This window comes from Puccinia triticina, chromosome 4A (assembly GCF_026914185.1).
Source record: "Puccinia triticina chromosome 4A, complete sequence".
In the NCBI taxonomy this organism is placed as follows: Eukaryota; Fungi; Basidiomycota; class Pucciniomycetes; order Pucciniales; family Pucciniaceae; genus Puccinia; species Puccinia triticina.
In genome coordinates this window covers 6,966,772-6,978,508 of record NC_070561.1, presented here as the reverse complement: position 1 = coordinate 6,978,508, position 11,737 = coordinate 6,966,772, and the positions used below count along the sequence as shown (strand labels likewise).

At 41.0% G+C, this 11,737-nt stretch overlaps 1 protein-coding gene across 1 annotated transcript; it reads right to left on the bottom strand.

The window, feature by feature from the left end:
- Nucleotides 1-6,197: 6,197 nt before the first annotated feature.
- PtA15_4A753 (uncharacterized protein) lies at nucleotides 6,198-6,464 on the bottom strand (the record flags this gene model as incomplete). Its single annotated transcript, XM_053168669.1, has 2 exons — nucleotides 6,198-6,230; nucleotides 6,324-6,464. The coding sequence occupies 2 exons, from the start codon at nucleotides 6,462-6,464 to the stop codon at nucleotides 6,198-6,200; spliced, it is 174 nt and encodes a 57-aa protein (XP_053019855.1).
- Between the last annotated feature and the right edge of the window lie 5,273 nt (nucleotides 6,465-11,737).

The window sequence follows — 11,737 nt, the reverse complement described above, 5'->3', positions numbered from 1 at the left end:
CTACAATTGTACAAAATTTACAAAAAAAATTTAAAGGGTTGTGGCAATTTACTATAAAATTTACAAAAAAAAACCAAAAACTCCGCCAATTTTTGACAGACAAGACACCACATGCAAATCTCAAACAGCCTTCCAACATCAGCAGTGCTGTGCACAGGCTCAGCCCCCAGCCCGCGTCAATTGCACGGGTCAAAAGGACTGGACGTGAAGGCCCCCGGCCCGCAGCAAAAGCTACTTGCCAGTGGGGGGCCCACTCTTTGCAACTCAAACTGTGCAACTGCTACAGCGGAGAAGTCAAGCGCAACGGATATCTGGAATTACAGCATCTCCAACCGCACTGGGGGATAATCAACAAATCACCTCGCCTTTTAAGGAAATCACCCTTTGCCGTCGAACTCCAACCCGCAAGGTATCTAAATTTTGCCCGTGGCAACTCGGCGCTGACTCCCCCGCAAATTACCGCCAACAAAACACTACAACGGCATATTTCAACTCCTACATAGTGCTCCAATCAGATTTGACCAGACAAGCTGCACCCCTGACAACGGTGGAAACCACTACCTCGCTTTCCCCCGGCAAACCACACTCGCGGAAAACCCTGGACTGAACGGATTCCGCAAGTAACAAAGTCGACCAAACCAGCCGCCGCCAAAAGCATCTATCCAGTGCCAGTTGTCCCAGGCCCTTCCTTTCATCAAGGTTGCCTTCGCCAAGCCAAACACTAACGTGTGTGGCCTACTTTACCAAGGAGCCGTCGCTACCACCACTTGCCTTGGCAGTCGCATGACGGGTTGACCTTCTTGCCATCATTTGCCTCAATCCGCATAGCCCAGTCTATGGTTGCAATGCCACGGACATCTGGACTTGAAGTAATCCCTTTGTTCTTCAAGCCAACAACAGGTATGTCCCACAAAACCCATTTCGCAAGTACGGATCGAATGATGAAGATAATCCTGCATATGATGCTCCTTCAGAAAATTATGATATTCTTGGATTACATGTATGTGAAATGGAAGAAGAATTCTGGGATGAAATCAGAAAATCTTATGATACCAATAAGAATACTTCTACCATTAAGGAAATACTACAGAGTAAGTATAAGAATATGGATTTAATTAACTCACTAGAAGAACCCTGGGCTACAGCATTTAAAGAAGACAGATTTTCCATTCTTGATGAATCACTTTACCATAGAACCAAACATACTAGTGTGGTAGTACTGGTGCAAAGAGAACATATCAATTTTTTTCTTAGAGAATGCCATGATAATATCACTGCTGGGCATTTCTCTGTAGAGCGCACTACAGAGAGAGTAAAGCACATTGCATGGTGGCCAAACTTTAAGAATGAAACCAAGGACTACTGTGAATCTTGTGAAAAGTGCCAAAAAGCCAACAAAGCTACAGGAAAGAGATATGGACTATTACAGGAAATTGAAGAACCTACTGAAAGATGGTCTGTCATTAATATGGATTTTGTTACAGGATTACCTCCTGCAGGACAAGATAACTATAATTCAGGACTAGTGGTAGTAGACAGATTTTCCAAAAGAACCAAATTCCTTCCATGTCATAAAGAGAATACAGCCTTTGATATAGCTATGTTGTTTTGGCAAAAGATAATTGCTGATGTAGGATGCCCAAGATACATCATTACAGACAGAGATCCTAAATTTACGTCAGAATTCTGGAGAGGACTTTATGATCGATGTGGTACACAATTAAATTTCTCCACAGCTTACCACCCACAGACTGATGGATTGGCTGAAAGGATGATTCAAACTCTTGAAGATATGATCAGAAGATATTGTGCCTATGGATTGGAATTTAAGGACAAAGATAATTATACTCATGATTGGTGCTCACTCTTACCAGCCCTTGAGTTTGCCTACAATTCCGGCAAACATAGCTCTACAAATATTACGCCTTTTGAATTGGAAAGAGGATGGATTCCATGGTTCCCCAGAGACTTAGTTTTATCTAAATTTGTAACAATACATCCTAATGCAGCAGACTTCCATCAAATGATGACTAAGACAGCTAATTACGCCGCAGAATGTATTAAAAAATCTTTTGAATACAATAAGACTAGATGGGACAAGACTCATAAACCTCACCAGTTCAAAGTTGGAGAAGAAGTTCTTATTTCTACATTTAACTTTACCAACCTTACTGGCCCTAGAAAATTGAGAGACTCATTTGTAGGACAATTTGTTATCAAAGCCTTACACGGAATGAATGCTGTTGAATTTATACTGACAGGTGAATTAGAAAGAAAACATCCTACTTTTCCTGTTAGCTTAATCAAACCTTACGTACCTAGTAACAATGAAAATTTCCCTTTGAGGAAAGACAATATTAAAGTTGTAATTCCAAGACTAGAGAAAGAAGTTGTGAAAATCAAGAAGGTTCTGCAACACAGAAAAATCAGAAAAAACAATGTGAACATTAAAAAATATCTAGTTAGATACAGTGGTTCTAAAGAAGATGAATGGCTCACTACTGACCAAATTGCAGACTCTGAAAAAGTCCTTAGACAATACAGAGCTGATAAAAGAAATCTTTAATTCTTTGATCAGCCTTTTTTGGAGGGAGGAAGTGTCAGCCACAGAGTACATGTCACAGTACCTTACACGTACCAAGTACCTGCAATTGTTCACATTATTCATAGTACATTCCTTTTACACCTTTATTACATATGTATATCATTAGATACAGGCTTAAGAATGTACTCTTGTTATACATCACATTACAGATAACCATAGTTAAATACAGTTACCATAATGTACTGTTGTTATAAGAGCTAACTTACGCGCAAACAGTAAGGTTACAATACATTGTAATATTACTGTACACGTGAAATACCCCAAGACAAGTATCACTCATTTATCCCCTGTTACGCCTCAGTTCCTATTTACATAAAATATTGGTTATGATATAAATACATAAACAATACATGATGTAATCCAATTCAAAGAGCACTGAATGGAATCAATGATTGGTTATGATCAGCTAGTGTGCACAGCTACTGATCCAGGATCAGTACTGATCATTACACTGCCCTGATCATTTCCAATGTTGATCCTCATGAGGATCTGCTTCCCTTGAGCGCTTCCAGTCCCCCCCTGGTCCTGAAGCGCCTCCAAGCGCATCATATTCCCTCCTGCTCTTTTCCCCTCTATATAAACACGCCCCCCAGGACTGTTTATCCCTCAGAATATATTTACAGCAAAGTTTAACCCATACTATAGTTAAACAGTGCTTTCATTCTCACCCATCATTCAATTCAGGAATACTCTCAACTCTTGATTACCCTTACCTTTCTGTAGGTAAAACCACGAACCCAAGTTGAGTTATTCCTTGGATGCCTATTAACACCCTGTGTTGATCTGGATGCGCCTTAATTGAGCAAGCCTCTCAGTCAAGATTACTGATAGAGTGAAAACTTTTACAGGTCTTACCACGAACCCATTGGCCCATCCTTGGCATATTACACTATCATCTTGCTAGTAACAACCCTCTCAGACACGGTTAGTTACCTACAGGCTGACAAATGTGGTACATAAGTCAATTTTTAAACACCTTCCTTCAAGGTATTTGTTCATTTTCCTACTGATTTGTGTGCAAATATTAACTAACTCTGCAATACATTTGAAGATATCCCATAGTCAATAGTGACGCTGAACGCTTGCATGACATGATGGCTCAACAAGATGGCTCATTGGAATAAATCAATCCCTAATCTCGGTTGTTGTCTCATAATGAGTATCATTTTTGTTTAGGTATACTTGAAGCTTGCTTGTGTTGAGCTGATAATACACGAATCATGCATAATTTCATGTTACATTTAAGCTAAATCTATGGATAAAGCAGATGTCTTAACAAGGTGGAAAAAATTGAAGCTTAGTCTTACTCGCATGACAGGAGTTAGCCCTAATCTACGGATCACATTCACGCATTGTTTGATTTGTTTGAGTAAAGTTCATATTTGTGTAACCGTCGGTTGTGTGTTTACTGAACAAACTGATACCCGTGGCATGAAGGCGAGGATGATGAGGGCGCCTATGGCTTTGAGATTGGGATCGCTGTCGCAGAGTGGTTACCTAACTTGCGGTTGAGGCTACAACTCAAGGTTTACTTGTGCAACGGTTGTCAAAGAGAAGATCCTTGTGTTTGAACCAAACACGCGTAGCCAACGACCACTCTAAGGGTCAAGTCTGGCGTAACCTACACCGCCTTGGCAAGTTCCGCTGCTACGGCGATGTATCACACTTTGCCTAGGCGTTTCTTTCGACTAGCTGGTCAATTCATGTATAAAGCCTGAGGTATTCACTGCTATTTTGACGCTCAACTGCTCCCAAACTTCATTTAGCCGACATAAGACAATAAACTTTTGACTTCGCTTCGACGCCCAGGAAAATCACTCAAATAGAACAAATATGTCACAAAACAATCTTTGCGTTGCGCTGACGACAGCTCAAGGTCCCATTTGCGATAGGTTATGTTTCAGAGGGCAGGTGGTGATTACAGGCGACGTGAGTTGCTTACCTGTTAGTGCGGTTAATTCGCCGTTAACCTATTCTTGATCATTTGTTTGGAGGCTTTGGAGGAAGATGATAACCACGGTATAGCCAAGACTAATCTACTTGGAAGCTGGCTTGCTTGTAACGGGCAAGATACGGAAGGTCAACGTGTATTTTGGGTTAACTTGCGGTCAAACATTTTTGAAGGAAGAAACCTCACCGTTGGATACACCTATTCGATGCGGGGATCTATTGTAAGGTCGGATACGAGCTCCGTTGTCGAGTTGAGGTTCTACACAGCAGTATTGGCGTTGAGGTTATTGCTGAGTCCTGCTAGGCCTCCGTCAGCTCTGATTGTAAACGCAGTGGGAACAATTGTCAACATCTGGCAATTTGAGTAAGGTTTGGATGGAGAGTATACTTAATGGTTAATATTGGCCCATGTAATGGAGGTGAGAGTAATTGATCTTTTTCTTCAATTTTGTTTTATTTGACTTAATGATGGTGAATGAGTTAGGACCCTTGGACTGAGTTGACCACAAAGTTCATTATAAGGCTATCGGCGTGTCCTGACATATACTTGGGAGATGATGTGGTCAGCCGTTGAGAGTGGTTTACCGGCCGTCTGAACGGCAGCAATCTTGTCACAGGTCAACCTGTAATACATGTAAGTTAATTTGGTTAGCAACACTTGCATGCTGAACTTATAGTTGGGACTTGTTCTATTTAGGTGACGTCGGGCTGGGTTGAGTCAGCTTCTATTGATATTTAGGATTTAGATTGCCTTAATTGACCTTGGTAATTGTGGCAAATATGTGTCTGATGAAGCTTAGTGTTTGGTGTTTCTGCGTCATTTTGTTGGATAAGCTGAGGTGTGAGCTTATGGACTTTTATTTGGTATGTGAAGTGGGTCCTTCCATCCGTAAAAGCCTGCGTTGTACTGTTATGATTTCCGCTTGGCTTCTGGTGAAAGTCTTACTCGTGAGTGTGAAATTCTACTTAAGTAATTATTATCTGTTGCACATTTGCATTTGGAGAACAAACCTGTTATATAAAACTGGTTAGCCCTGGAGTGTGACCCGACATCAGTCAGCGTAGTCTGGTCTGATGTGGAGCCCTCGCAATGCCTGAGCATTTGCTTTTGTTGTTGGTAAACCAGGAGCATGTGGTGACTTCAAAAGGTCACAGTCTTATTGAAATGATGAGGAGTTTTCATGGGATTGGCTTGAGGCAAGGAAAATTACTGTTGTTAGTTTTGCCTGATTGGCTGGGGTGCTTGTTTGTCCTTGTTGTGAGGGTGTGCGCTTTAATGTGGCCCTTGACATCGCAGCGGCGGAGCCGCCGTGGACTCTAGTTGTTTAATATGTGAAAGAAGTGGAGAGATAGGGGGGAGCAAGGGAGAGAGATGATCAGGGAGGTCATCAGACTAGTCAACATCAACCTGCTCGCGGCGCTGCGCATTGATGATTGCCGGGAAGGTGGTGATGTCTGATTGGTCCCCAATGGGTAATATTTGCTCTTGAGTTGATCTCATCCAACTTGCCCACCATTATGAGGCTGCAACATCTATTTAGGTTTTTGTGTGCAAGCCAGGTTTGAGATGGTGTCAGTGAAACAGCAGAAAATTAGGGGGCTTTGACCATATAGGATTACTTACCTTGATATATAGAAGTGTTCAAACTGGGGCCAGTTGACGGTGATGTTTCAGCTAATCCGGAGAAGCCCAAATTGTTTTCAGCCCCAATAAACATAAGGGTTGATCAACAAGACTACAGGCTGATCCATAACAGATAAAACTTACATGTTGATACAAGGCGGCGTGATTGATTGGGGAGGGAGTGGTGATTTGACGGATTGAAGAGGCCGGAAACAGTGGATGGAAGAGTGCAAGAAATTGAAGGTTCCAATCAAGTTGGATTAAAAAAGGAATGTTCTGGAACATGCTGCAGACTGTGCAGGTTGAGGGTCAGCTTCAAATATTTATCAAAACACTTTTGAATATCCTTTGGTGGGCAACCTTGAGGACAACTCTCCAGAAATCTCCTAAAGATATTCAAAATTTCTTTGGAGGGCGGGTTGCGACCTCAAAGGTTTTTCAAAGGATATTTGGCTGCAAAGTTTTAAGATTTGATCCAGCCGTATCCGCTTTCTAAACCAATCTCTTCCGGATAAAAACCTTAAAATTCAAACATTTGAAAGGCATTCAAGGTTATCAAAAAAACTCAGAAAAAGTTTGAACAATTCTCAAAAATTAACCAAGGGGCGCGACCTTGGGGATTTTTTGAAGAAACCCTCACTCCAAAGGTCATCCGGCAAAAAAGCTTAAAAGTGCGTCCACTGTGTAAATTAGCAATCAGGGCGTTGTGACAGCAACATGTGCAATTGGGTGGCTGGTACAAGTCATGCAGTGGGTCAGGAGAGCGGAAAGTCAATGGTCTTTGACAGTTGAAAGGTAATATGCATATCTAACTGCCTCACTAAGAGATCAACAGCCAGGGTGTTTGTTGTGGTGAATTGCAAGCTTTGGAGAGCTTGTGGTTACTGTAGTGGTTTTGCGTGGTAAGTCAGCTGGCCTAGCATGGAAAGGGTTACAATTGATGGTCAGGGGGGAAGCCAGTGGTGGTGGCGGTGGACAAGTGTTTGCTTATTTAAAGTAGGTATTGCCCATGAGGTTGTCCCCCCAGGGGCTCAGGTTTTGTCCTAACCCCTCCCTGGGAGCCCACTAATCACTTGATTAGGGCCTTCCTGGACTACTCTAACAACTGGCCCACTTTTGCTCGTTGCTGCGGCACAGCTGGAGGGTTATCCATAGGGCCTTTGGGCCTTTGGGGATTTAACTTTTGCCTGTCTTTATTTGTTGTGTGAGCTATTTTTTGCTGTAACTTTGTATATAAAACACCCCAAAACTGAGATCCAGAAGTCTAGTCGAATTCTGTGGATTAAAGAAAGTGGGATAATAATGGCTAAGAACAAAAAAAGGACATGTAGGTCTGCATCTTCAATGAAAAATGTTTACTAGATACACTCCATGCATTTTATTTTTTTCAGAGTTGTTACTATGCACATAATGATACATTTGTGATGCCTACAAAATATAGCAATTTTCTCATCTATTCTGCTTACATCCTGATATCTCAGCTCTTCACTACCCACCTAGCTTGGCAGAGAGCCCAAGGTGAGTTATGCTTTTCCTTTCTCTCTCTTCTATCTTCCTGGTTCCTAAAGAATTATGAAATGAAATAACACTGAGAGACCCAGACCAACTTCTCTCTCTGATATGGCAAGGAATTAATCCCTCCCACTGTTGGACCTAGAAACATAGGCTCTTGGCCCTGCTCCCCTTGTGTCACCAACAACTCCACTGAAGAGATCTTTGATCACTTACACTGGGTAGGCAGCGCTTATTTAGCTGCTTGAAGAAAATAGGTCCTGTACTGTATCTAGAAGATTCACAAGAAAATAAGTCCCTCATCCTGGACTGCACTCCTCATGAATCATGGAGCTCTGGGACTTTCCAGGCCTTGGTAATTGGCAATGGTCTGTGGTTATATGTACCTGTGTTTACCCTTTTTCCGATGGGGAAGGCTTTGGCTGCTTGATTTTTTGTGTATACCCGGTATGGACTCCTGTCAGGTCTGAGCCTGAGGCAGTCTGTTGAGGGGAAGGTGCTGAGTGCTGCCCTCGTCGGTGGTCCTGCAAAAGTATCGGATGCGGGTCGAAAAGTGTGATAGCGGTGGGGGAGGATTTGTTTGAGAAGGAACGAGGTGGATGGAATTCCCTCGGCGGTTTGGTTGGATGGAAAACTCAGGAAAGAACATCAGAGGGAAGCCGACGCGGTCGTCGGAAAACTCGGATAGTGCTCTAAAGAAATAAACTCAGGAAGCTCGGGTACTCAAAACTCAAAAAGGATACGGAGATGAATCGACACGATCCGGGATCAATAAACTCTCAAAACTGTGATGATATCTTTCTTGGGGGAAGAGAGTACCATGCGGATCCTTCCTCCAAGTTCAATTGAACTTGGATTCAGGCCCGCGACATGCCGCGCGACGAGCCCTCGTGCCCGCCGCGCCCCTACAACTAAGATGAGCAGAGGAAAAAAAAAAAAAGAGAACAACCAAAGAGACGAAACAGCAACAGAGGTCGAGGAAACAAACAAAACCAAAACAAACCCACCACCAACTCAACCATCCGACGCGCGCAAGGAAGAAACATAAAAAAGAAAAAAAAAACATATGTAAAGAAATAATAAAAAGAAAGAGGAATCAAAGACAAAACAACCAACAAAAAGAAAAGAAAAGAAAAGTAAAGGAAAAGAAAGGAAGGAAAAGAGAGAGAGAGAAATGAGAACAGGAGCCTGGAAAGATCTTGAGGATGTTGCTCGCGCCGCCCACCGGGTATTGAAGGTCTTGATGATCTTGAGGCCTTGTTCCTAGTGTCTTGACCCTGAGTACGCGCCAGGACTCCACACCGGGGGAAGGGTGTCAGGACTCAAAGTGGTGGGTAAATGCAGAGTCAAGTACCCATGGCTGGAGATTCTATAAAACGCTGCGCTGCGTGTGCATTTTTTGCCTGTGCTATTGCTGGTGGGAATGCAGTCAACTTGTTCCCATATAAACCACCACACTGCTCTGATATCATAAACACCTCACTAAAAAGTTCTCTAATTCTTGGTGCAATATTCATATTGGGCCACCCCAGTAACAATGTCAATAACAGCCAGAAATTGTTACATTATTGTGAAACTATGTCACACAACAAATAATGGTCCGACTATTTAGGCAAAAGGACAACTCATTTTCTTTAAAAGTGGTGTTTGGCCAATAACCAGTCTTTGGCCGTTCACAGTCATCTTCAAGCAGTACTTGGGTGTTTTTGGTGGTAGCCTGTCGTACTTTTTTTGTAGCCTGCTCACAAAGTTTGAACTAAGCTCTTGGCGGGCTTGTTTATGTATACCTGCCACCAAGAGAGGTATCTTGCCAAGAGAATATAACTGCTACGCAAGAGGAATTCCTCTTGCCCAGCTGACGGACAGGCATATCTCAAGTGCATACAATATGTGCAAGTGTGGGCGGGTATCAGACCCCGGTACCCAGGTACCTGTCTGAGAATGTCTGAAAAATAGGCACCTGTACTCTTACGTTTTTGCGGGTGCCTGCTGAGAGCCTGCTGGCAGGTGCCGGGTAGCCAATATTGTTATGATAAACAGATATAGAACATTTTAATTTTTAGGAGAACAAGAAGAGTGATGGATGTGGAAGAAGTACTGATATTGGAAAGATCTTTTTTTCTCTTAATTTTTTTTCCTGTATATCAAAAAGATTCTAGTCAGCTTGTATTATCAAAAGAAAAAAATGTTAAACCAAATATAACATTTGTGAAAAAGAAAGGTGTGAGAAAAATAAGCAAAAAGAACTTACATTCTTCTTTTGAAGAAAGAAAACTAGCTGAGTGAGATTGAATTTTGTCTTGAAGTAGTTTGAGATGTTCATATCTTTTGAGGAAATATGATCTCCATGGAAATATTCTCATTTGATTCATCTTTGGAAAATCTTTCAGCATGAATTTCTGGTGATACCTACTCAGTTCAGTCCTGTTTGCAATTCGTATCAAGCATGAAATGAAAATTTGTTGGTTCAAGAAAACCTCAAGAAATTTTGCTGGATTGCATTTTGAGTAGTAAGATAGCATGACTTCCACTGCAGCCTTTGTAATCATGGTGAGCTTCTTTGATGCATTTTGCCTGACATCAAAGTTCAATGCTTCTAGGATCATCTTTTGAGTGGGATTATGTGTCATATAATCAGGACCAGCAGGGTAAAATGTATTTGTCTGGTAGTTGTCTGAGCAAGTTAGAAGATGATAAAACTCATTTTGAAGGCCAGTTTGCTCATCCAAAAACACATCATCATTTGCATGGTATCCCAAGCTGTACATCAATCTAGAATTGATCTTCCAAATTTTATCAAGGAGGTTTTTTATTTCATGATGGTACCAGTGCAAGAACATCCATCTAGGATATGAGCTTTTTGCAGTTTTTATTCTTTTTGTCTCTGAATGTCTCCAGTCAGTTAGTTTTGATATGATTGTTTGATCTATTCTCAAATCTGACAGTTTGATGTGTTTTTCATAATGGATACCAAATTTTGAAATGATCTGCCAGCTGCTTTCATCAAAGTTTCCAGAAAGCTTACTGTGAATTTTGATATCAAAAAAATTTCTTGGGTTTCCAAGATCTTGATCAGTTTTATTTTCCTCTATTGGAATTTTCTTCACCATTTTTTCAATGTAATTACCTTTTCGTTTTGCAAAATCAATTGGAAAATGTGGGTCATCAATCTCATTTTCTAGCAATTCTTGATTCCATTCTTTATTCCATGGGAAGAAATTGATTTTCTTGATTTTATTTTGGAATATTCTCAAAGGTATTTGGTATGAGTAGCGCCGTACATGCCAATATTGTAGTTTTATTAACCAGGTTAGGAAATTCTCATCTTTATTATTGAACAGGAATTTCCACTGGGTTATTTTGAACTTCTGACATTCAGGAACAATGAGATGATGCAATGGCTTATAGTAAGAAGCCATAATGTTAACAACAGCTTTAGAAATCAAGATTTGATTTGGACAGACTGATGCAAGTAAGATACTGTATTCAGGTATTGAAATGTTATGAGTTGGATGTGTATATTTTTCAGAAAGTGCTCTGACAATGAGACTGGTAATTGAACTTCCATAATAATTTTGGTTTCTCGATTGGATAAAAAGATTCAAAACATGTTGATGTAGATTGATTTGTTCTTGGTAATATTCCTCATCTCCTGGATTTAGACTTTTCAGAAACTCAGCATTTACACACCAGAGAAGATGGGCTAATTCTTTGAAGCTGTTACATGATTTTGGATCTGTCAATTCTTCAATAGCAAACAATGCTTCATTTTTTATCAGTGGATAGACATATGAAGCAAGCAACCTGATGAAGCTTGCAAGTTCTTCCTGTTTATGCTCTGTGATTTCTAAATAAATTGAATCAGAGATGTCCAGCTTCATTGTGTATATCCATGCCCAGACTTCAGGCTCAACATTTTCAAAAATCACTGTATCCTTTGGTGAATAATTATCTTTTTGGTTTTCAATTGGTTCATCTTTTGATTCCTGACATCTTTTTCCCTTATCCTCAAGCTTGATCAAAGTATTAGCATCACTATCTCCTTT